Source organism: Harpia harpyja, chromosome 1, assembly GCF_026419915.1.
Source record: "Harpia harpyja isolate bHarHar1 chromosome 1, bHarHar1 primary haplotype, whole genome shotgun sequence".
Lineage (NCBI taxonomy): Eukaryota > Metazoa > Chordata > Aves > Accipitriformes > Accipitridae > Harpia > Harpia harpyja.
In genome coordinates, this window is record NC_068940.1 from 6,005,590 (window position 1) to 6,031,479 (window position 25,890).

The 25,890-nt window shown below is 37.1% G+C and overlaps 1 protein-coding gene across 4 annotated transcripts in view; it reads right to left on the reverse strand.

Moving 5' to 3' along the window:
- CDKAL1 (CDK5 regulatory subunit associated protein 1 like 1) overlaps positions 1–25,890 on the reverse strand; it is a 432,072-nt gene that overhangs the window by 28,637 nt on the left and 377,545 nt on the right. For all 4 annotated transcript variants that reach the window (XM_052805186.1, XM_052805237.1, XM_052805157.1 and 1 more), the window contains 2 exons: positions 3,539–3,622; positions 108–272 (listed from right to left, as the gene is read on the reverse strand). In XM_052805186.1, coding sequence (XP_052661146.1) covers positions 108–272; positions 3,539–3,622 — 249 coding nt within the window. The remainder of the gene's footprint in view (positions 1–107; positions 273–3,538; positions 3,623–25,890) is intronic.

Consider the following 25,890-nt stretch of genomic DNA (forward strand, 5'->3'; position numbering starts at 1 on the left):
ATAAAAAGGGAACTATAAAATGATAACAGATCCATAGCATGGAATCATTATGCTTGAACAGCTGCTGTTTTACCAGTGTAGTAAAGCAGAAAATGTCTTTTACTCACCTCTGTTAAACCAGAAACTTCTCCTTTTGCTAACGGTCTGGTGATGGATGCAGTGTAAACTCTGGCATCTGACACTGGTCGCCCCTTCATATAATGTTTCCCAGCTTCATAAATATTCACTTCTACCATCTTACCCATTAACAGAGGATCCTTTGGCACAAGAACCTTTCAAGTAAAGATAAAGACATAGTTACTAAATACCACAAAGAACATCAGTGTCTCCAGCTTCCACTCAGAAAACAGATTTTTGATAAACATCAGAGCAAATCCTAAAACTTTAAAATTTTAGTCACCAGCATACACTATAGCCCCTGACACACTTGACAAGTAACATCTCCAGCTTGCATTCTTTAAGAGCTTTGCAGTGTTAGCTCAGCTTTTTTCAACTCCAACTGATTCCATGAATCCTGTTTTTTGATTGATGAGAAAGTTGGGCCTGAGTTGCAACATTTGAATCCAGACCCAAACAGTTCCCAAGGGCACTTATACTACACAATTCTAACAGACTGCTGTAAAGCTTCCTATTTTCACATCTATCTCATGACACTTTTTTTTAAATGTTTTTGAGTCTGTAAATGCTTCAGGACAGAAATTATGCCCTTTTTTCTGTTTGCACAAGCCCTTATTTTGATTGCGCAGATCCTTCGCAGCCGAGATGCATGATTGACAATGAATGCTTGTAAAAATGGATGAGTGTGTTTCCTGGGTCAGCACCTACTGCCACCCTTTCCTGAATTTGCACAACCATGATATCAGACAGTCCCATAAGAACTTCACAAAAAAGACACCGCATAACAGATGTTCCTAGGTCATGCATGTTACAAAAGAAAAAGCCCGACATACAGGAGCAACACTTTTTGCTGGAAGAACAAATGGCATAAAAAGGCTCTAAAAATAGAGAAGCAGTTAAAAAGAAAAGCAGAGTCATTTCCTGATTAAACAATGAAAAATTGAATCATGGGGACTTACTTAATCACATTTACTTGAAGCTCACCCACACACAAATGCAAGCTTTTCAAAGGCGATGAGCACATACGTGTATCTTGATTTCTGGATGCTGAAACGCCTTAAAATGGCTTGATTTTTAGACTACATGTACAAAGGATTTTCAGAGGAAAACTCTGTGCCCTTCTTCATTTTCACCTATCACAAGTGTTGGTTGTCTCACTTGGAGGAAATCATCACCAGTAGTTTCCCTTTTTCTCCTGAAGGCTCAAGGTGTTCATGACTGTAGGAGGTTCCAGATCCTAGGATTCTGCTGAGCTTCCTAAGCATCTTCCAAGAAAAGCAGATATCTTTGCCTTTCAGAGATGGGCAAGCTGAGACTGATTGGAACTAAGTGGCAAACACAAAGCCAGGATCCTAATGCTGAGACAGTATTACAATGCAACTAGATCACAGTTCTTCCCAATAGTTCATCTCCAGCAAATTTAAATCAAAGGAAAATTAGGTAACTAAGTATCACTGGGCCTGCGACCTCTGCAAATCCTGGTACCTCCATATGCGAAATGGCAGTAACTAAATATAAATCCTCAATGACAGACATGGGTAAGTGAATACTATTTCAGAAAAAGAAAGAGATTAAATGAACATATCTGGGAGGTACTGTAAACAACCAAGCAGCCAGGCTTGGTGTACACGCCTACATTTTTCTGATACAAGTATCTGTTAGGAAAAAATCCCCAACTCTATTTCTAAGAAACAAAGTTATACCAACAGAAACCCTCATCTTGACTGTTGTTCTGGCAAAGTACCCTTTGGTCTGTTTAGACTACTCTTTTCAATGAACTACCTTAAACTACACCACCAAAGCCTCCACAAATGTAAGTTGCAGTTCTACCAGAACGTCTGTCAGTGTAGCTCTACCGATGTGGCTCTAATAGCAAACTCTTTTAATATAGATGAGCTTAGTGAAGAGAGAATAGGTTTGATAACTATTTGAGTTAACAGAATATTACAACAGGACTCACGAGCTTCAGCTTCCAAAGTATAATATGATATCCAGTGACTCAACAGTGGTTTTCAATTTACTATCATTAAATTTACTGCTAGTGAAGTTAGTCACCAGCACCAAGTCTTGTCCTTACCTGGGCGAACAGTAGGATATTAACCTTGTCAAACATGCCACACAAGATTTTAGGGAAAAGACATACATTTTAATAACAGAAAGTATTTCTTCCATAATAAAATTTAAAATTACTCCCTATGTTACTGCTTGTATTTTGTGTATTCTTTACCAGTCCCAATCAGGACCTGTATTAGGTGCTTTACAAACACCCCATGAAACATCAACACTTTTTTTTTTTTTGCACATACTGCTTTTCCTTTAATGAATGAAACTTTCATAAAACAAGTATTGAACACTAAACAGCCCCAAGCAATTTTTCATCTCCATATGGAAAACCATGTTCCTCAAATCTGACAGATAAGCTACAAAAGCAAGAAACAGTGATATGTAAGACTTAGACAGAGGTGAGAGATATAACAAAAAAAAAAAGAAAGAGATTTATTAAAAAAAATTAAACTGGGGAAAAAATAATTAGTGAACCAGATATCTAATAGAAACATATTTCAAGAGCAGTAATGTTACTTACTCCTAAGCAAAAATAAATAAATAAATGCTGTGACATTACCCGGAACCAGAAGAAAGCACTATTGGTGACTATATAAGCACAGCCATCATCAACAGCCTCGCCAGGTTCAGACAACTCAATAACTAAAGGTAGCAAAAGCAAACTGCGTGCAGCTCAGTGGAAGAAAATGGAGAGCAAGCCAAAGGCAAAACCAGAATGAAATCATGATGATTCAGAAAAGCCAATTTTATTGGTTTTCAGCAAGTCATCTGCTTTTGAGCAAAACCAGTAATTTTGTGAAACAGATGCTGTTACTTCCTTCCTAGCTCAAAGATAATGTTTCTGTGTGGAAAGAATTCATTTATAGAAAGTACATAGAAGGAAATACAACATATCAGGCTGAAGTGTTAATCTAAAGAACTTTCTGACCCCTCCTATTGCTTGAAATTATTTTTTTTGCAAATTGCATTGCCTGAAAGGATTTTCTGAAAGATGAATGGAAATTATTAAAATTCCACAATTCAGAAAACTATGCTTTGGAGACACAGAAATTAAAATTACTGCAGTAATTAAGAGCTTCTTAAACATTCCAAATAATGTTATTTGGATATATAGCATGTATCCTCCTCATGCTGTATACTCAAAGAGCCACTGTGTATTACTTAACATAATTTCAGGTAAATTGTATTTACAACACAGAAACTAAATATCTCATAAACAATTCTTGATGGTCACGCCTCTCCTGGAAAATGTTTCTTATTTCTTACTTGTTTTTTGCACTGTGGCACACTGTGCTGCTGAGATTATCGGAAAGCAAAGATAAAACAAAAAGATGTTATTTTGTTTATTTAACTGTACCTGCTCATAGAAAGGATTGTGAGCAACATAGTAATTGGAATCAAAGGATTCTTCTGTTACCAGAACTCTCTGCCTCTCACCAACCTGGAAAATAAAGACAAGAGAGATGTCTCAGAAAACAAAAATATTGAATTACACTCAGAAGAGAGCTGCAACTACAAACAAACACTCTTAGCAGAAATAATCAAATTCTCTGAGGAAATTTTGTGTCAGCAAGAAAGCACGGCAGAGAAAGCCCTAGTTCAAACTGTCTAAAACTGACAGGGTTAAAAGTCAGAATGGAGGGCTAGAACTGTGGTACTGTGATGGTTTAAAAAGAAAATCCAGTTCAGAAATACAAACTGATTTTTACATATTAACACAGTAACAAATAAAAATGTCAGATGTGCACAGAGTCCGTTACGGCTTCATCCAACTAATGGAAAAACTCCCCTTCAGCATAAAATTCTGCAATCAATCACAAAAAGGTAACACCGTTCCCCCCTGCCAAGAGCCCTCTGACAAACAAAACAATTAGCAGCACCTGAGGGAAACAGGGCACTGTGGCACACTGCACAACTTCTAGATGCCATCAAGCTCATTTGTTTGCCTTCTTTTTTTGAAAAGCTGCACTTGTTATTTATGTTAGGGCATCTCTTTAACCCTTCGTGGTGATTTCACTCAGCTGTACCGATGAGATCACATTGATTTCCATGACAGTGAAGTCAACACTGCATATTACCAAGACTCAATGGAGAAGAGTTTTTAGCAACTCACAGACACAGCGATATTAAAGGCCAAATAAACACTGGGCTAAAAAGCCCAGTGTTTCAATCATACCTCCCAATTTTCAAATGCACTAACACAGTTTAAACGAAGCACCAGTTTTACAATTAGTTAATGGAAGACCAACAAATCAGTTGCAATTTAGGTGCCAAGTATGTATGAAAAAAAATCTGACTTTCCCCAAAGTTCAAAATCCCCCACACAACACCTTTTGATTTTGTCCATTACTGAGTTGTATAATGAAGTTTATCGCCTAATTTCTGCAAACCTTGGAGGACACTTAGGTCACATTTTTAGTCTGAGCCCATGTCTACTTTTTTTCATCTAAATGTGCCCTGGATTATTTCCAAACTATCTGACAAATGCATTCTGCAAACTACAACTGTCTAGCAAGTTAAATTTACTGCTTTTATTGCTATTTTGAGAATCAAAAAGGTTTCACGTTTTACTCCAAACTTTTAATATCTGTGAGCAAGGCTCCATTCAAGATCCTCCTCCCTCCCTGAAAGACTTCTACCATATCCTAGTGGCAGCTGTTATGGAGAAGTTTTAAGGCCTCCAGCATAAGGTCCATGAGAATTAGCAAGAAGATGCAGATCAGATAATAATGTTTTGATTCTTTAAGGTACAAGCAGTAAAAGATAAGATTAGGATTTTCTCTAACAGTCAATGGCAGGAAAAAGAACAAGAAGAAATAAGAACAGCAATATCACATCTACATTACAGTGTGTATATATACTGTATATATGCATATATACACACATATACACGATATGTATATAATTCTCCACTCACCAAACAGAAAGACTTCATGGAATAACTCTTGCCTTCCCTTCCCTGTGCATGTACCTGGAGTATTCCCAAAGTAAACCCTGGAGAGCAGGGGAGACAGAGAGCCCCCAGCTCATCTCCCCAAAGGCAGGTGGAGTTAATTCCCTAGGACCACAACTGTGGGGTACACAGCAGAAGGGGCATAAGCCCTGAGTTACAGACCCAGTAACAGAATCCTAATAGTAGAAAATATGTATATTTTTGCATACTTTTAAAAGGTGTTTAACAGTTGTTTATAGCACATTTGAAATTTCCATTCAGGTTTCTCTGAGAAGTCTGCAATTACAAATAACAACAGATACAACATGAACTCAAATTTTAGTTACCTAAATCCAGTGTAACTATTTACCATTCCCCTAAACGGTAAGGTGTTTTTTTTCTTTCAAGAAAACAGTTAGTCAATTCAAATCTCCAGAGGATTTTTGCAAATACATGTCAAGAAGGCACTGGAGATAACTATGCCAGTAATAAGATTACAGGGAACATTTCCCCTGAATGGAGAGATTTTGTTGTTTCTATAGTATTTGAGACCATATCTTTTAAAATCATAACGCAGTATCTGCTGTAGCACTATAGTACCAAAGTCTCAGATGTTATGCAATATTATGAAAAAGAAGAGGACGAAATGTTAGATAAGCAACATTCACCCTTGGGGAAACATGCTACCACTGAAGAGCACGAAGGCCAATCACCAAGTCATGTCCTCGCATTGTATTCATTATTTACTGATACCATACCATAACTTAGCAAAACCAGCTCAAAGCAATACTGGGTCTGTAACTCATTTCACAATTGTCTTGTGGTTCCCTGGTTCTCTCTGGTCGTAACGTTCTGCCTTCATCATCTCTATGATTCCTGCCTGTCAGGTAGTTTAAGCTACATGTGTTATCTTCATACTCTCAGATGACAGAATGGCAAGCATGAAATGCAAATAATAATAATAAAAAAATCAGGGGAAAGAAGAAAAGAACACCTGTGTTTGATCATTTGATATAAGCAGTGGTTTCTTCAGAGACACACTGCCAGTTTTTCTTATCTTTGCTTCCATGAGCAAAAAGAGCTCAGGTCTCCATGTCTCAGTGGGCCAGACAGAGCTTCTGGGCTCAGAATTTCTTGGGAATGGGAGGAAATCAGGAAGACTAGATTTGTCACATAGCATCAAAACTGCGGCATTAAAATTGACTACCAGAAGTGCAGAGGAGCCAAACAGCCTATACCGATTTACAATACGTATATACATACATACATACACACGCACTCACAAGACTAAGACGGCAAACTGTAAGGAGTACAGGTAAACCCAGTAATTTTTCACTTGCTCTGGATTTGTAGCCTTGGCCAAGGCTGAGCTCACAGAGAAATATGATATTCAGCTATTTGCAGACTCTTTTGCCATAACAACAGAAAAGGAAAATTCCATTTAATGAGTTAGGCCATTGGGTATTCATGATCTACAACACTAATTGGCTACACACATTTGTAAGACAGAAAATGACTATCTATCCTGCATCCAAGTATAATTAAGAAGAAATGTAAGTACGCAGAACGCAGCTTTGGTATTGAAATTTGTTCAAGAAGTGGAATATGTCATCATTTCTGCAATTATTCCCCTGGGATCTGTAAGTGCCTAAGTTTCACCTCTCTCAGAAAGAATTTAAATATGCAGAAACCAGACATGCTATCTAATAACAGTCATAATTTTAATAACCTTTGATGATTTTTTTCAGGCATGTACCAGCAGAAGTAATTCAGTATCTTATTTTTATTCTTATTCTTTCATCTGCTCCCACAGGTATGCACGAGTTCCAGCTCTCAGGGAACTACAATTCTGACAAAGCATCTGGAAGTGAGGAAACTCAGCCCTGGCATCTCAGTTTGGAAAGATTCCTATAGGACCATGATTTTTTTTTTTTTTTTTCCTTTATGGAGGATAGCATGAAAATAATAATGAATGATAGCAAAAAACTTGCCTGGCAACCTCCCCCATCCCAAGGCGGACTGGTCACATCATTTACACAAGGAGAATTTATTTTCACCAAAAATAATGCAACAAGCACTGCTGGTCCTATCACTTCCTACACTGCAACAGTTGCCAGGTAGTTTGTAAATATCAGAATTAGTAATCAAATCACTTATGAACTTTTATTTCACCTTCATTTATCCTACAGGAAATTCTGACATGATAATTCTATAACTCAGTTTTTCCTTTAATGAATAGCACAAAAAGCAGTTTTTCCAGCTGGCTGATTTTCTAAAATGAATGAATGGTAAGAAATGTCAAACATCCTTCTTGGCTTTAGTCAAATTAGGTTTGTTTTTCAAACCAAAACTGACTGAATCACATAAAACCCAAGACTGATTTTTAAATTCTACAATAGTATGGGTGCAAAAGATGGGCCCTGTTTACATGCTTTGATAGAATATTGCTACGTAACATCAGCAATGGCCTGCCGTAATTAGATAACGTTTCCTCCTTTTTTTTTTTTTTTGGTTAATGAAAACTACAATTGTTCCAGTTTGATTCATTACTTATTACAGCCAGAGCATGAGGCACACAATCTTTCTCACCGTTTCCTTATTGTTCTTTTATCTGAATTTTGCTAGTTTTGTTTTTAAGAGTCTGTTTGGCTAAAAAAAAAAAATTAGTAACCACTGTATTTCTATACTTCTCCCACAGAAGGCGGCACGCTGCACATACAGCCATCTCCCTTGATTTAGAGACAGTTGCCAAAGCATCCTTTCAGTCTGAGTTCAATTCATAGTGGAATTGATGAGCATCTCTCCATTTGTGTTGAAGAAGTCAGGCTTGGATTCTGACCCCAAACATTGTGGAGCATACTTAGTACAAGGCTTGGAAGCCACACAAAAAGCTACTTTCCTTTATTTGTTATTTAAATACATCATAAAGGAGGCAATAAAAAATACACACTGTCACAATTTATGTGTGTATGTTTTAGCAGATTATCCTAATGTACAGAATACTTATGGTAAACATGCATATTTTGACCCTTACCAAGTATAACAAAGTTTAAGGAAAAGTAATTTAGAACGTGTTCATTCTACATCAGTTTTGGTATGCTTCTTTCCCAATTTTTCAGTTGTGGTCTAATTATTTTAAATAAGTTTTAATAATTATAGAGATGATGTGTCCTTCCCTATAAGCAGGGAAGAACTGCTGGACCTACTTTTTATGAATCACATTAATCCTTCTGTAATTAGCAGCCAAATTTCTCAAAAATTATAATTAAGCATTCTCTAAGTCTTCTATTTATCCATTGTACGTGTTTTCTCTTCCTGACAGATGAGTCTAAGTTTGCTACAACCTCCCTGTAAAAAAGACCAAGTTTCTACAAACTTATGACATGGTCCCATTTTGATGATACCAGAACACATCTCTTTGCAAACTCTCCTTTGTACTGCTTTTTTCTGCTATTCAGCACTGTTCCTCCAACATTTAGGGTGTATACATATCTCCCTTTCTGAAGGTAGTACTGGAGATAAAGAATGGACTTGTCTCAGAGTTTTTCTACAGAGTTTTCTATTGTTAGGGTTTTAAATGTGGAGATTGGAAAGCAGTAATATAAAAGAGTTCAGCTCCTGAGCATGGCAATTTTTTTGCCAGGATAAAAATACTTTTCTAGCGTGCAGCATAGACAGCTGCCACTTTACTAGGGCTTATGTTACTACTGCTGTCCAATTCCAAATGGGTAGGTGCCTCCTTTTTATTATGTTTTGTTTAGTGCATAGCCCCCTATAGAAATGCAGCAACAAGTGACATTAAATATTTAGAGTCCTGCATCTTTTACATCATACAAGCATCAATCAGATTAATCTTTACAACATGCATCTGGCCCATTTTACACCTGAGGAAAGAAACAGAGAACCTGACCACTCCAGTGGTGCAGAGTAAGCGGCAGATTTCACCACACAGATTTCATGTATTCCTGCTTCCTCCTCCCAAACCTAGACGATGCTACCTCAGTTCTACAATGCCACTAATTAGCAAGGAAAACAAAATTCTCAGTCTCTGACATAGATCACAGAGCTATGTATGAACTACAAACAAATCTGTAAAAAGATAGTGGATATTACTGGTCCCACTATCCGTATCAGACTGTTTTGCACTTAAGTCCAGTGCGGCTAAATTTTAACATTTCACACTTGCTATGAGTCAGTGTTTTTCCCTTACTTACATTGCTCAGGTTTTTTGCAGCCTTGGAAACAGCATTGGGTGGTCGTCTTTGCACATAGGAAAGTACTTAGCTCTCAGCTAGAGAACTCCAGAATCCCAAGTGAAAAGCGGCCAATGCTTATCAAGGTGTCTCATTTCACTGTCAACCAATACAGCTGACTTTGTCAAAGCAGCATTACTAAACTGCCCATATTTAAACAAAGCTGCAGGATTTTTATTTTAAAAGGATTACATAAAGTGTATGATTTATAGAATAGTATCTAAGCAAACTGCCTTTTTTTCCTGTTTTAAGCACACATGCTTCAGCCATACCGCTCTTTCCACAGCGTCATTCAGGAATTCAGAATGGACACAGGCAACAGATGCCCACAGGACAAACTCTTTCAACCATTTTCCAGGCTGGCTTGAGGCTGTGCAAGCAGGAAGGAAGGATTAGGTATAAATTAAAGACAGCCAGCTCTAATAGTACACAATCAGCATAACAAAAAAGTGCCTCAGACTTTCGGCAGCAGGCAATGCAGCTCATTAAAAGCAAGTGAACACCTTCTCTTTGGTCCCCTTATGAATTTGTTGGCATAGCTATGGGGGAGGGAAAAGGTAGGGAGAGAAGGAGGCGAGAGATGGAAGTAGACTGCTTCTGCTTTCTTGGCCCATTGCTCACGCTTCAGGGTAAATAGATCCTTTCTATTACTGTGCACCTGCATCTGACTGCTTCATTTTGATTTGGTCTCCTGCTGTGAAAATGTAGCTTCTTCCAACACATACAAACCCTGCCATGCAGCTCAGATGAAAATTATGTTCAGAGATGTGAGCGGTGACCTAAAAATGACAACTGGTCCTCAAAATATCTGATTCCTTTTAAATTCTGTAAGTTTGCATTTTGCTTGTCTCTCCTTTTCATTGCCTAGAAAAGGGGTAATAAAAGTAGCATGTCGACAACTCTGTCGTATTACCTTTCTCAATTTTATTAACTGTGTATAATATTATAAAAGGCAAATAAGTTTTCTGATATGGGAGATATATATTGCCTTTTAAAGCAGTCTCTCTCACTTGGATTTTTCTGTTGTAAACCTGGACTTAAGCAGTAAAAGGATGAGGTGGCAGAATTGCGTTTTATTCTGGATCCAGCACAACGTTGCTAAGGGACTCTGGCTGTTTCCTTGTGCTTTCTGAAACTCTGTTTCCACACGTGCAAAATCCAATTCTGATTGCTACACAGCTCACAGAGTAGTGTCCACAAAGCTGGGGAAGTTGCTATAGCAATATAAAATACTCTGTGCACAACTGGTATTTCAGACTATCGTGTAGTGTGAGCACTCAAGCAACTGCCTTAATATAATAGTGGCAATAGTCTCTCCCCTCTTTTTTCAGATGATCTACAGAAAAAGTCTAAATGAAAAGATCAGTTCAAAATAGGAACAAGAAACATCTGGGTAGGTAAAGTATGTTTAAGGTCTTCCTTTCATACCCATAACAGTTCAGAAACAAAACAAAAAACTAGACAAACAGTCTGCCCTTAAAGAAACTTGACATTTAAAATATAAGTATAGGAAACAAAACTATTAATGTTGATCTTCTAGAATGGAAGATGGAGTTTAGAGGAATCTTTTAAAAATATTTGTAACTTCCAGCAAATTTGGCAATCACGTGGATTCTGGTGGCATGAGTAAACAAATATTTGGGTTCTTTAAATTTTACTTTGCTGTTTTTTAACAAGCTAAGCCTGTGGCAAAGTGAGACTACCAAGCTTAAAAATATGATGGTCTTTGTTAGGAAAGGCCAACCTTTCAGCTTCTTCAGTGAAATTATTTAAAGTTATTTAAGATTGGCTGTTTTTGTTGGAAGCAATTCCTTAAGATACACTGCATATTTCCAAGTGATTTAAGCACAATATGAAGTGGCAGTTGCTAAGGCAACAATATGCAATTCCTGTTTCAGTGATCTCTTTTAACAGCTGCATAAGCCCAGACAAGTATCAGTTATATGAGAATTTATAAATCATCTCGGTAAATACCCTATCAAATAACTTCTCCAGAAATTACTTCAGGAGCTTGCAATACCAATCTGTTTTCTCAGATTAAAGTCTTGTCTACACTACGGAAAGAAAACTGCTCACCAGTGGCTCTGTCAGAAGGGTGCTGATGTAGCACAGACCGATGTCATACCACGTTCAGCACAGATTCAGCATCACCAGCTGTTGGAGAGAATTGCTGGTAATAATCAAAGGCCCTAACATAAGTGTAACTTCAGTAAATTGCAGGCAGAACTGAATGTTGCTTCCTCGCAGACAGGAAAAAGCAGGAAAAAGTTGGGAGTAGGTGAAAATACTGGATGTAAGCTGATGACAAAGTGAAGATAGCATTGACACTAATCAACAGTCAATACTATCTTCCCTGACATGATACTGGAATCCCCACAGTAAGACTGGATGCTCCTGGAATACATATATAGCCCGATATGTTTTAATCAAATACACCAAAAAGACAGCTCCAAAAGGTTGGGCTTCTCTCCAAAATATCAATATAATTTTTCTGCTTATCCTACTGCTGAAGCCAATGTTCTCTGTTCATCTCATCTGAGAACAAAGGAAGAGCAGATGGGATAAAACAGATAAAACAAAGGTCCACAATGGCCCCATATGCAAAGCCAAACCGAACTCTTCCCCAAAATCCACTAAAAGCTGTATTGATACATTAACACACCAAATACATAACGTAACATTGTCGCAAGTTAATTAACTCAGAATAAAAAAATGGTGGCACTAACTGAAAGAGTTAAAAAAAGGGGTATAAATATGTATCAGCTTTCTTTTCAAAAGAATAATAAAACTCCTTTTGCATACATGAATCACAGGCTGCTAACAAAAGCATCTGAACATCATCAGAAGCTGATAATGTTAATGAGGATAGGAAATGACATTATTTTCTTTTATTTTGAAGGTAGCCAATATATGATCAAAAATGACACACTTCAGGGGATTTCTTCAATCTAAGGCAAGGTAAGACCCTTAGAACTGCTGACACTTCTAGAGGCATAGTGCTGAATGACAAATAACGTCAAGGGCTTACAGAGGGACCAAAGTGAATGATTCATTAAGGAGTGATAAATGTAGTGTGACTTCATGTTGTTTAGAATTTAATAGTCACTACTGTCAAACTAGTTGTGATGCATTTTACTATTTTAAACAGTATGCCAATTATTTGCATATAAAAAGGTAACCAAAAGAAGCACCTCTTCATTAGCATACTAGAACAAAATTCTGACCAATTCTTTATTGTCCTTTAAAGGAAGTTAACAGAGATCAGTTCAAGGAAGTCATAAGTTAAATCACTTCTGTTCTAGAAGAAAAAGAAAAAAATGATTATGAACTAAGTTTTTCTAACATCTTCTTTACAACCTACTCAAGTCTCAAGGCTATGCATAAAGTTGTCACAGAAATCTCAGTTGTGTGCTGTTGTATATGTCTCAGCACACTACCTTTTGCATGACATCAGAAACAAATATGTCAAATTAAAAGCTTCACTACTTTGTAAGTTGTCTTCAACACCTATACTACTGTGTCCAACCTTCTCCTCTTTAAAAAAGTCCTTACTTAGGCCAGATAATAATACTTAAAAATTGGAAGACACAAGGGGTTTCTACAATCTTTCAAACTAAGCAGCAACATCCTATGCTGTAGCTGAATTTTAACAAGACAAAAAGTGAAACAAGCTGTAAAATTTAATTGTGAGTGAAATTAATTATTGAGATGGATCAACAAGAAACACGCTATAATCTCTAACGCAGATGTTAAAACCATATTATAAACCTTTCTACAAACCTAGTTTTTAATAAAAAATTACAGCTGATGTCAATATTTGGGCTGCATTTCTGTGCATATCACATCACTAATCAGACTATTATGTTCTCACCTTGCAAGTTTCAAATTCCAAACCAAGTGTATTGGTTACATTACCAATAAAACCAATACAATGGTTTGGATACATACACTAAACAATACAGGAGCTAGACAGGCCTGAAACTTCTTATGGTACAAAGTCTTTGCTAACAGAAGAGTAACAGAAAAAAGAAGATTCTTCAGCAATTGTGTAACAGATCTTTTTAACCCTCTGTGTGGGTATGGCAAGAGGAACAATTAGTCACTAGATTTAAATGTCTTCAGTGTACATGAAAATGGGGATTCAGAGGAATTTTTACACATTGCTCAACAGTCTTGAATAGTCAAGAAAGGAGTGGGTCTGTTTGTCTTTACAGTCTTTGCTGATCATCCTCAAAGGAGGTTGATAGCTGTGAAACAGGGCCTCAGGAATAAAGGATCTTCCCATGCCTCTGTGACAAAAGCCCACACATACAAATAGAATGTGCCATGTAAATACAACAATTCTCCAAAGAAAAAATATTCTTTCAAATTGCTATTTCTGGTCATTCTTTTTGTAAGTAATCTGCAATTAATCACAGTCAAAACACAACATAAAATCAGAGGCATGGAGAAGAAATCATCATTCATTAAAAGAAATGTATTAATGAATGGGGTACTCTAGGCAGAAATCAGTGTTGTATTCTCATAACTGCTGTCAATCATGTATTCTAATGTTCTCAAAGGATGTGGAAATACTTGTGAGAAAAGTCCATACATTTGTTTTTGCCGTTGTCTTCATTCAGTCTTGGATCGTATCAGAAGGTCAGCAGTATGCAACATTTTATTCTCCTACCCTGCCCTTTTTCCTCTTCTGTGTTTCCTCCTTTCAGAGTACTATTTTCCTCATACCTGACTGGAATGAAAAAGCTGAGTAAGACTAAGCAATACTCCCACTCCTGAGAAAAACTCTTCAGCAAGTTTAGACTGAAAACTCAAGAACAGCAAGATTTCTCCTAGCTTCTTTCCTCCTTCTGCCTACATCTTACTGAAATGCCCAACACATAATTTTATCTTACTTTTCTACCACACCCAGCCTGAGACAATTGTTCTTTTTATTTTCCCTGAAAATAGCTCTGCTCCTCAGGGGACTCTATTAACATGTCTCATACGTGCAAGAGGAAGCACAAACCATTGCTTTAGTTTCATCCACATTGAGATGCTCCTAGCACGGAGGAGAAAAAGTGATGTCCCCATGAAAAAAAATGAGGCTTACCGTTTTCCACGTTCAAAATCTATGCCCCTTTCCCCTTTTACACCAGTAAAGGCAACAACACAAGAAGCAGCTGGTTTTCGAAGGCAAAATGCCAGTAATTAACCCTAAATCGCCTTTTAAACAATTAAGATGGGGCACAAAATGAGCCAGTACTAGGTTGTCTTAGTCACTCTTACACTTTAACAGCTAACTATGAATTCTCCAAAGAGAATTCTGGATCAGAATCAGTCTCTCATCATTTGTGTTTTATCTCTTTATGCCAGAAGCAGCAAGAAGAGCATAAACTAGTTTCTGTGCAGTGATCATGCAAAGCAGGTACATAAGACAGGAGAAGAGAATTATATTTAGATTTTACACTGTTTCGTGCAGTTATGAAGACAAAGTTGCTTGGTGTAATAGCTATAGCTGGGTTCATCACCTATACTGGTGAACAGGCCTGGGCTGATGCATGCTTCATATCGCACAAGCAAAAAAGATTGCCAAGAAAGCCAGCATGGGGTCTAGAGTTTTATTATAGCATACTAAAGAAATGGTTATCAAGCTTACTGTCTGAAAACAAGAAGGCTCCTGTCAAAGCAATTTCAGGACTGTTTCTTTCTCCTAAAGGATGTGATAGAAACAGCATGATTTACCACGTTAAAAAACATCATATCTTCACATAAAGAAATTATTTTGATCAATTCTAGCTAACGTAAAATTTTAGCCAGTATCTCCTGCACCCAACTGACTCTGCACATATTTGCACTGTAGTCTTTCTGTCTTTCGTAGCTATTACGGTAAAAATGGTACAAACACCTCAGGGTCACTCAGGTTTCTCAAGCTCTAGAAACTTGATAGGGATTACAGTAAAGACAGGGATCAGCGATGCAAAACTGTGCACAAATTTAATTGAGAATTACTGGAAATTTTGTTCAATTATTTGTAATTACAGAACTTTGAAACAAAAGAAACAGGCCAATGTAATTGCATCTTACTTTTTTTTTTTTAAGATTCTCTATTCTTCATTAAAGGTTACAAAAAAATGAAAGACATAATTTCTTTTTATTTATGCTTGGACAAAGTTGATATTGTCAGAGCCGAATGTCAAAATTTTAGGACATAGCTCAATTATAAGCATCATATGTTAGCGACTTGATTAGTGGCTGGAACCAGAAAATGGCGATAACAGAACTCCGCAACACAAATGCTTCACACCAGTTTTGTGGAATTAAAGGGCAAACCTCACCACCCTCATCACCACCATCAGTTAGTTGAGCAAATCACGGAACACTGCCAGCTTCAGATGCAACGGCAACACACTTCCATGTTGTTACAGACATGGTAAATTTACTGCTTTGGATACCAAAGATCAGATCTTAAATTTCAGTATTGTCAGAAGCAATCTGATCGACCATGAGCATTTTCACACTGTTTCTACCCCCCAGGGGCACGCTCAGGGACGTTCCCCATCTGATGGGAGAGGAAAGGAGGCTGTGCTGATTCCAGACTGCTTTCAGTGAGCCAGGCTGAGAGCCGACAACAAAAGGCTGTCATAGCAGGGGACAGGATTTCTGTGGCAAGGTGGTGAGAAGAAACCATGCCATGCTTTAGAAGCCACTGTAACAACCCCTTGAACTCAGCAGATGTTGCCTACTACCACATGCTACCAGATAACTTTTTGCAACTTTGATCCATTTTGTGCAGTTAGGGCAGGGTCAACTTTTTCCCTAGCTCTCCTATTTGTTGCATTGTTATTTAAACTACGTAGGCATAGTACATGAATATTTACTACTTAGGCATGCATATTAATGATAAAATGCACATCACAAGTGTTAGAAAAGGCAGTATCAATATGAAAATAGATTATGGCTTGGAAAGCCTACATTTCTAGCACAGCCTTAGAATTCCAGAGAAGTATAAATAATAAAACAGATACCTCCCAACTCTTAATATACTTGGTTCAAAATCTATTACTAAATGAATAGTGCCTTCTCTTTGCCTACAGAAGTCATGGAATAACAATTTTTTTCTGAACAAATAGAAACTCCACCCAGCCTTCAAACCAACACTTTAGCTGTGATTACCAGCATCATCATCATTAAGTCAACATGAAGTTGGGGATATCCTTGTATTGTTTTTTTTTCCCTTTCTTTTTCAAGATCATAGATTAAACCAGCTTACAGACATGCTTGGCAAAAAACCCCTGTCATTTTATATAGTGGATTTTGCTATATTCCATTATGCTTGAATACCAGTAGAGAGAGTAGAGCTTTTGCTATATTTTTAGAGGAATATTAAACTTAATCTCTGCAGAGTGCTTCTGATAAAGGAAATATCTGCCCTTTCATTTGTTATATATAATCAAGGACAGAATTTCTTCAGGTTGTATGAGATAACTGGTCACATTTGTATTTGAAGCACTTCGAAAATACATGTTTTAACTTTTGTCATAAAGATTCTGACCATTTAATAAATTTGTCAAACATTTTTCCAAATTCTTTTAAGCTACAATGCAGTGAGATAAGCCAGAGTATGGGCCACACGTGACCTGAAGGTCCTTCTAAAGGCAGAGAAAATGCTCCCAAACCAAGACCTCAGCCAAGGTTTGTCCCAGGTCTGTTTCCTTTTATCAAGGCCGGATGACAAAGCAAGAGATGTAAAGGCTCATGACTGCTAGTAGATAGCAATCCTCACACAACAGGAGCCGACACTGACTCCTGAAGTCTAGTATTTACAAATGGCGCTAACAAATGGGACTGATGAAAAGAAAACAAGGACTTAATACAGAGGCCAGGAAGGTGAGAGGTCCTGGTAAGTCATGTAGTAATTTCTCTGTCATGTAAAGAGTCCATTGCTAAGAAGGGGCCTTTAGGACTCACAGGTTTACCTTTTTAGGCAGTTGGTACTGGTAATAATTGCTCACAGTTGATATTCCCTCTGCTCCAGGGTTGAAGAAGAGGTAATGCCTCACTTTCTAGGAAATTATTCATGACCCAGCTTCAGTAAAGAAGAGGTTAGCCTCTCAGAGAGGCTGAGTTATGTGATCCAAACTCAAGAGAGCATGAAATAAATGCAGAACCTGGGAGAGAGGATATGCCATTTCATTTACACAAAGAGAAAGGAGATTGAACAAGGAAAGAAGGCGGCAACACAAAATCTGTTTATGAAAGAAGCGGATCAAGTAGAACAGAGTATCTGGAAGGGCTTTTTGCAAAATACAGATCAAATAGCATTATCTGCTCATACTTCAGGCTTCTCATGCATCAAGTATAAATTATTGCATGGAAGAGAACATGCTTTCAGAATCTGTTTATTGAAGAGAGTCAGGCAAAGAGTTAGCTGCATAGCTCTCAGACAGAATCAGCTTTAGGTCTTGTCACATCAATGATTTATAGGGTGACACTAGGGAAATCAATTAAGTTCTCTACGCGCCCCAGTTTTCCCATCTGTAAAATAGGGGCAAGCCGTTATTCAAGCAGAGTGCTTTTTCATTTTATAGCCTTTTTTTTTGTGTTTGGGTGTTCATTAGTTTGCCGGTTTCTACACTAGCAAAAATGTTAGTCAGTCTTATGTGGATATATTTTTTATTTTAGCATTAGAATATACCTGTTCTTGATTCATTTTAACTGTTTTGTTCTTATATAACTTCGTAAGTGCTACTATATTTTTAGCAGCAATATCGAAAACAGGGCACGAAATATGAAGGGAACATGTATTTTTCCTAGAACACAGATACTTGAAGAAGCTATTAAAGAAATCTCATGGTAGGCATAGATAGAAAATCCAAAGATAATGAAGTCAGGGAACTGTGGAAAACTGCTATTCATTTTCCCTTTAAGTTGTTTAACAGTTTTGCTGCATTTTAGCACTTCAACATTTAATGCTTCTTTAAAAAAACTGCACAGAAAATAAATAATTGCCAGAATACAGTCTAATCCTCTAAGGCACTGCGGAAAAAACACATAGTTGTCCTTGGGCTACTTGTTTCATAGATTTTCTTTCTTTGTTCTCTGGTGTCCACAGAGTAAGAAATTTACAAGTCAGCAGGAACATCTAAATAAACACCTTGCTGAGGTTTTAGCATGGAAAAGGAAAATCAGTCTGGGGCAGCGGTACTCTTGCTATTCCTACAGATAGACTTAAAATACACAGGCCATTTGGATATATGCAGACCGCAGTTGCCTTCGTCTTTATACTATAATACACTGCTCAAAAAATGGGATAAAAGTTGAAAAAAAGTAGTTCAGAAGCACAAAGGTCTAATTATTTATGAACGTCTGTCAGGAGGGCTTATATTTATACAATGCTTTTGCCTGTACTAGAAAGTTTACCCTTTTACCTATAGAGGTAATAATACATTCAACTTGTGGGAAGAAAACAGCTACAGAAATGTTTTAAAATATAGTTTCTGTTTCAGTATCAAATGCTGCACTGTCTTCTTAGGAGGAGGCCAGTCCGAATGAGATTGGCAGATACAGTAATACGGATTTTTTCTGTCCCTGCCACCTGAGCCTTCTCTTACACTGTGACTTGCATGAAGGATAATGATATGACTGCAAGACCATCAGAGTCTGACTCCAGCCCTTCCATGGTTTTGAAATTCTCCAGAAGGCAGCAAAATTTCAACAACCAGGTTCTTCAATTATGGGAGGACTGGGAGATTAATTTAATGTGTTTAGATACTTGTCTTGCCACTGCAAATGTAATCTTACTCAGGACACACCAGCTGCCTTGGGCATTAGAAGGAAAATGATTACTCTGCTATGCATGGAATGGTGCACAGGACGTTGGTTGAAAATGAAGAGAAGTGATGGTAAAGCAAACATCAGTTTGTGGTTATGTTGAATCCTTGGCAAATGGCAGATGACTCTGAACTGGCAAATCCTTTTATCGTTGCAGTTTTTACAGTAATCTCAAATCTCTCCTTTATCTGCTTGTTTTTTGGCTTGTTTAACACAGAGACTGATGATCAGTGAAGCAAAAGATTTAGTTTAAAGGTGTCAGCTAATATCTACAACAGCGCTGCCACTGCTCCTCAAACTGGCTTTACAGATAAGAGTTGGCTGCTCACCGGGTGGCCACAACAATATTATTCAAGAAAATATCTTTAAGTGTTCACATTGGCAACTGGGCTACAATATACCATGCATGTGTCCAGAAATGTTATCTAAAGTCAGTGAGAGGTTAACAGTTAATATGTATGCTTTGTATACAACATACTATTCCAGGAGAACACTCTGGTTGGGTGGTCTGATTTAAGCAAACTGAATCCAGTCATGTGTCATGGAGCCGCCTTCTCTCCCCCCCCCCCCTTTTTTTTTTTGTTCTTAAGACAGATAATCCTTTTAGCTTTGTTGAATATAAGGCACTTTCTGTTCGTAATCCCATGGCATTATATTTTAAAAGGGAAATAACAGGTCTCTGATCTTTGTAGACTTCCATTTAGTTGATTTAGTCTCCTTGACTCTAGCCCTTCCACAGGTTGCTCTTTTCACAAACAGCTGTGTCTCCTCCTTGGGCAAAGCATTCTGAAATGTTGCTGCAGCTCATTTGCCCCGTGCAGTTTTATATATAACAGCAGCAGTGTAAATCATAAACAAAGCCAGTCTTGAGTTAATCTGGAGACCCCAAGTATGTAGTCAACTGGGTGACACCACATGGCCCTCAACAGTTCCTGGTTACAGTGACACCATATTGCATTTCCTACTGCTCCAACGGAGTGCTCTCTGCTCGAAGATCCCCACTAAAAGTCACGAATTATCTCTGAGCTCACTGTTAAATGAAATTCTTAAAGTATTGTGTTATTGTTCTTGTGTGTGCTACTGAAATAACAGACCACACAGTAAAACTGAGTTCACATTAGCCATTTAAGTTTCAGTAACATTTTTGTCATTTAGGATAAGATGGGATAAGATATCTCAACTAACAACAGCCAGTGTTTTCACAGAACCAGTCTGAATCAAGATCAAAGCAGCACCTAGCTGTTTTCGCTCCTCTCATCATTTGAAACTGATTTCTATTTTTTGTGCATTTGCTTGAGGCAGTTCAAAATAAATGATCAGTTTATGTAAACAATTTGAAAAGAAAAACAGATAGAAAGATGGACTCAATATTCAGAACTTCAATATATACTGACGAGAATTTCAGTAAATACATAGTAAAACCCCATAATTTAAATTAATTTTAATTTTATGATAGACTGATGAAAAGATCAGCAACCTTCCTGCGAATTATTTTCTTTAAAGATTGTATTTGTTGTAAAGGAGGTGTACGATACACAAGCGAAAATGAATAGTGAGTACAAAATTCTCACCAGGAAATACTAAGATTAGAGTAGGAAGACTGTTGTGTCTTTCAACATTTTACATTGCATACACCTGACATTTGGATTATGTAACAAATACTCATGGTCATGAGTTTACTCAAAAGGAATCTATTTAAAAACAGAAGGACATTCCATACAATTATTTGATTTGAAGAATGTAGGATTTCTTAGTACAAGTGTCCCGGAGCTGCACATAAGCTGTACATATGGATGCAATGGCAATAAATCAGACACAAAAATGTGACCCTTGAAAGCAGACAGATTGCTTCTTTACAAAATGTAATACCACATATTTCCCTGCTTTCCTAGAATTCCATTGACAACTTAAAGCTTTTAGAATAATGGGTTTCACACCTTGAACACATGCCACAGAAGGCTGAGGGAGGCACTGCACACAATTTATTATATAGGCTGGAAACCTAAACATTTGGTTGCATCATATGAAGGAAACACATGTTCAGCAGATCCATCTGACATTTTCACACATATTTCAAAAGATCTCTTCAACTTTCTCATGATTTCAGTCTACATTCAGTTCATTACTCAGTCCCCGCATTTGCAGAACTAAAATTAATCAGAATCCCATTTACTTTCTGAAGAGCACTCAAAAGTCTATGATTTTAAATTAATTTATGCAAAGAGAAAAGCTCTTCTCTTTGTAAGTATAATTCCAAACCATATAAATTGAAAGTAAAGCTTTAAACCCGTAATGACCCCTTTTCCATCCAGTCTTAAATGGAATAATTAAGCAATAACTTCCATTCCATCTAAGTACATGCAGCAGTGATGGGTGTCTGCTTGCTGACTAAACCCTGAAGCATTTAATTGACCTATGGGAGCTGATTATTACAAGTACAGTCATATGGCATAGTAGTATCTACTTTTTGCTAGAAGAAATCTTTCAAATAATTAATAATTTTGGTAATTTAAAAAGATTATGCGTAACTATTCACTATGAAGAGACTTAAGCTGTAGTCAGCAGGCCTGCTACAGATTTTTAAAGGTAATAAAATCTGTAGGTGTACTCATTTGGGATGTAAATTTGACTCTTCAGAGTAATAGAACAAAAATGAGTCATGGGCCGAGGGCTCAGTTCAGAACTCATGAATTATCCCTGGGTTTTCCTGGAGAGAGTGACGATAAGGCATCCCTCACTGACTTTGCTACAATCTGGTATTTGCTATTTATATCCTAGTAGCAGTGTTAAAAAACTTGCTAGGTAAATTGGGTACACAAAATGAAATTCATACCGTTGCAAACAGAATACATTCTGTTTCAGATACCCTTCATAGTTGCATACAAGAATGGACCAGTATTAACAAAAGGCAGTCTTCTTGAAGCATGTGTTCAAAAGCAGTAAGACTGATGAGCATACAGAGAGATTATGGTCTCTATAGATAATGTAATATAAATGTGCTTGCCTTGGCCAACCTCCACTGCAAACTCATAGTGGATATATAATTGCTGGGAAAAAAAGATGAAAAAAACTTTTCTACTAAAAAGTCATGATGTGTGACAAGAATGGATTTAGGAGTTATTTGTTTGGAAGTTCTCTTCTGTTTAAAGGACAGCAAAATAAACTCATTTTAAGTATTGTGTCCATCACTTCTTATTAATAAATACTGCCTCCAGAGTACAGGGATCAAAAGCACCCAAATGTTTTGTTAGCATCTCAGTGCTCAGGTGATACTGAAATCCTCCTCAGCTAGATATTTAAAAACAACTAAGAAAAAGTAAAAAAAAAAGACTGGACTGCTAGGAATAATGGAGACTTTATATAGGTAAGTGCCCTGCAAGAAAAAGTTGAAAAATTACAACATGTAAAAAATTCACAATTAAATATCAAGACACAATCACGGAATGCCTAGCATATTAGAAAAAGAATACCACTTGATTTTCTACCTAATAATGCACCTAAAAAAATTATCAGATCCTGAAACATCTTGGAAGAGAGGAGAAAACTTGGCAGTTATTTTCAAAAGAAAAGCAAGCTGCTCCTACCGAACAGCTTCCTCTAAACAAAACTTTTCTCTTAAAATAGCTGAAAAAAGATCCAAAGCTCATTGAAAATGCAGTTCAGCAGTCCTCAGGGGACTGTCTATCCCTCGTCACTAATGCAGACCTTCAGATGGAAGTTGATCATCACAAGCAGCTACTTAACAGATAATACTAACCATATGGACTTGGTGGAATTCAGGTTATCAGAACTCATGCCTTACAAAAATGAGCATGCTCAATTAGAAAAAGAAAGCTTAACAGCCAATTGTTTACTTTTGACTAAGGAGTGGGATGTGGAAAGGAGGGGTATGGTGGGTTTCTTTGTTTATTGTTGTTTGTTTTTTTTTTTTTTAACAGCTATAAAAACTTAGGGGGTAAGAGAAAAGTAATAAGCAAAATAAATACTTGTTGGTAAAGCACTTTATACAATATTGCATAAATTAGCCTTGAGTAAGATTTTGTATGTATCTTTTTGGGACAAGAATATTGGCATGTCCTGGTAAGGGAAGGAGAATTGTTTATAAGAGACAAGCTGCAGTATCTCAGGTTTGTTGGAAGCGTCAGATGGAAAACTTCAGCTATCAGTTACACATCCATCTTTATTTAATATATTCATGCATGATCTGGAAAAGGGAGTAAGTAATACAGTATTGAAATTCACGGAGGAAATTAAAATGGAGGGGATATGCAAACACTAGTAAGAGAAAACAAATTGAACTATGTACAGAAAAACAAGATCCCCATTCTGAAAACATCAACTAATCTATTTGGAAAAATGTAATCTGAAACACAGATGCTCTCTGGGAAACTTGGAAAGCAACAATGCTGAAAAAGATTGTTGGGAGAACAGAACACTGGACATGAATTTGTAACATGATATGGCAGTGGAAAATAACACAGGCCTACACTATTTCAGCATAAATACGCATAGCATTTATGTCACGAGTATGGCACTGAGCCCTTGAGCCTAAACATTCCTTCAGGGCCCTGCAAAAAAGAATTGTATTTTCTCACTCTCAAAACCAATACTAACACTATCTCCACCACCACCCCCCTTTTTGAAAGTTTACTAATTTAAACCTACACTAAAATAAAAATGTTTGCAATTTTCTAAGACTTATTTTGCCTGTATTGAAAAGAACAAAGTGGATAGAAAAATGGACAATCAGATGTGAGCAATGCTCTGCTTTGTGGTCACTGGACCTGGGCTAATGCTTTCCCTTCTAGATGTAAAATTAAAGAAAGATTTTGGAATTCTGAGAGTAATTAACATTGGAAATCTGGAGATGACAAGTAAAGAGGAGAGATCACAAGACTGACAAAGACAAGTTAAAAAGAATAACAAGAAGTAATGAGGCTGCAGAGCACCTTTGGAAGATAAAGTAGGGCAAAACCACCTGCCAAGCAACCTCAGTGTATGGGTCAGTTAAAACCAGACCAATCAAAATACCAGAAAAAAATTCTGTGCCACGCAAGCCTTCATTATTGCATGATACACCATATAAAAATAATCCTTTTCCATCTGTAGCTTCATTTTAGGATTGTTTAGTTTGAATAGGAGTAACATTTTAAAAATAAAAGTCCTACTCAGCATGCATTTAAAAATTTTCTTGGAATTACTACTACTTTGGTTACCCCCTAATGTGGGTTTCTGCTGCAGCACGTCATGCCTTTAAAGGCCAGGCGGTAACAACGCGCCTGAGAAAGAATGTCCAATTTCATCTTGAAAGTCACAAAATTGCATTGTCCTATTTTAAAGGAAACCCTTTTTTTCGTTCTCTTTTCAGTTCCATCAACTTCAACCATGTTGCTCAGTACCTGAAGCCTGTCTACCATTCTTTCCGCTTGTATTAGCATTCTGCTTGTCTTGTTTTCACTTTATTTTTTAAACAATCAAAGTAACTTTTCTTTCTCACACTTAAGGAACTCTAGATGCAATTGCTTCTGTCCCCGTTTCAGTTTGTGTAATAATGAAGTGAATTTTGCAGAAAATACCAGTTTGTTATCTAATCTGTATGGTGTCTGGCACCACTTAAGTACAAGTGATCAGAAAAAGACCTCGGAATTCTGTCCAAAAGAAAATTGGCCAAGACTATTTTACATAGCACTAAGTTTTTTCACCCTTAACTTGACTTCAAGAGTTCATGTTAAAAAGAATCAAATACACTCAGCACATTTCTCAGAAGTTTGTTTAGGTGAGAAATGGATGCTTAATCCCGACACATTTTAACCTCTCTTGCTTAGCTTCACAATTTATGTGGAGTGGAAAACGTCAAAAAACCTATGCTATTACGTAAAAATAATAAGCAATATCTTTTTCAGCTTAAATACAGGAGGAAGTTTGGCAAGTATAAAGCAGCAATGAGATGGAAAGTCAGTGGCACGTGCTCATCTTTAATGACCGATCCTTTAATGTCAATGCTTCTCTTTTAACCCTATCTTTCAAAGAAATAATCATAAACGAGGCTTCTTCAGAGTTTGCATTACACATACAGTTTTTCAGGCAGTACTGGTTCATATTCTCCGATGTGCTATGAATATACCGCTGGATGACAGGAGCTTTATAAGATGTCAGTCAACCAAACTATTCCAACTTTTAGATCATATATTCATTCAGCTGCTTAGATTATAATAAGAGCAGTAGTGGAAGAAATACATATTCTGGCATTTCTAATGCTAATTTGCTCATGTGCAGCTGCAAAAGTAAACTTTCTGGATTTGGGGGGTAAAGGGAAGATCCAGTCTAGTATTATTTTCCTCTCTGACATTAGCCAGCACCCAGACAATGAAAGGTTCAAGTTCTCTAGCAGCTAGAATTGCACTTCGGATTCACTGAAATGTTACTGGAAAAATTTGCAAGAGTCACCTTCAACACAAAGTATTCTGTCCCAGCTGACAACCTAGCTGTATCCCCAAGATATAAACCTGTATGCTTTAGGGAGTAGCTAACAGTAATCTGTAGTTGGCAAAAGACTGCAGACACTCTTGGAAAGTTATTTAAGCCACAATTGGCTGTGTTTACTCTTGCCAACTCTGCATTCACAAACCATCCTCTAGCCCAGATGACAAATAAACAAAGGAGTATTTTGGAACTTCTGCTTGCTTGCAATTCAAATATCTAAAAAGGCCT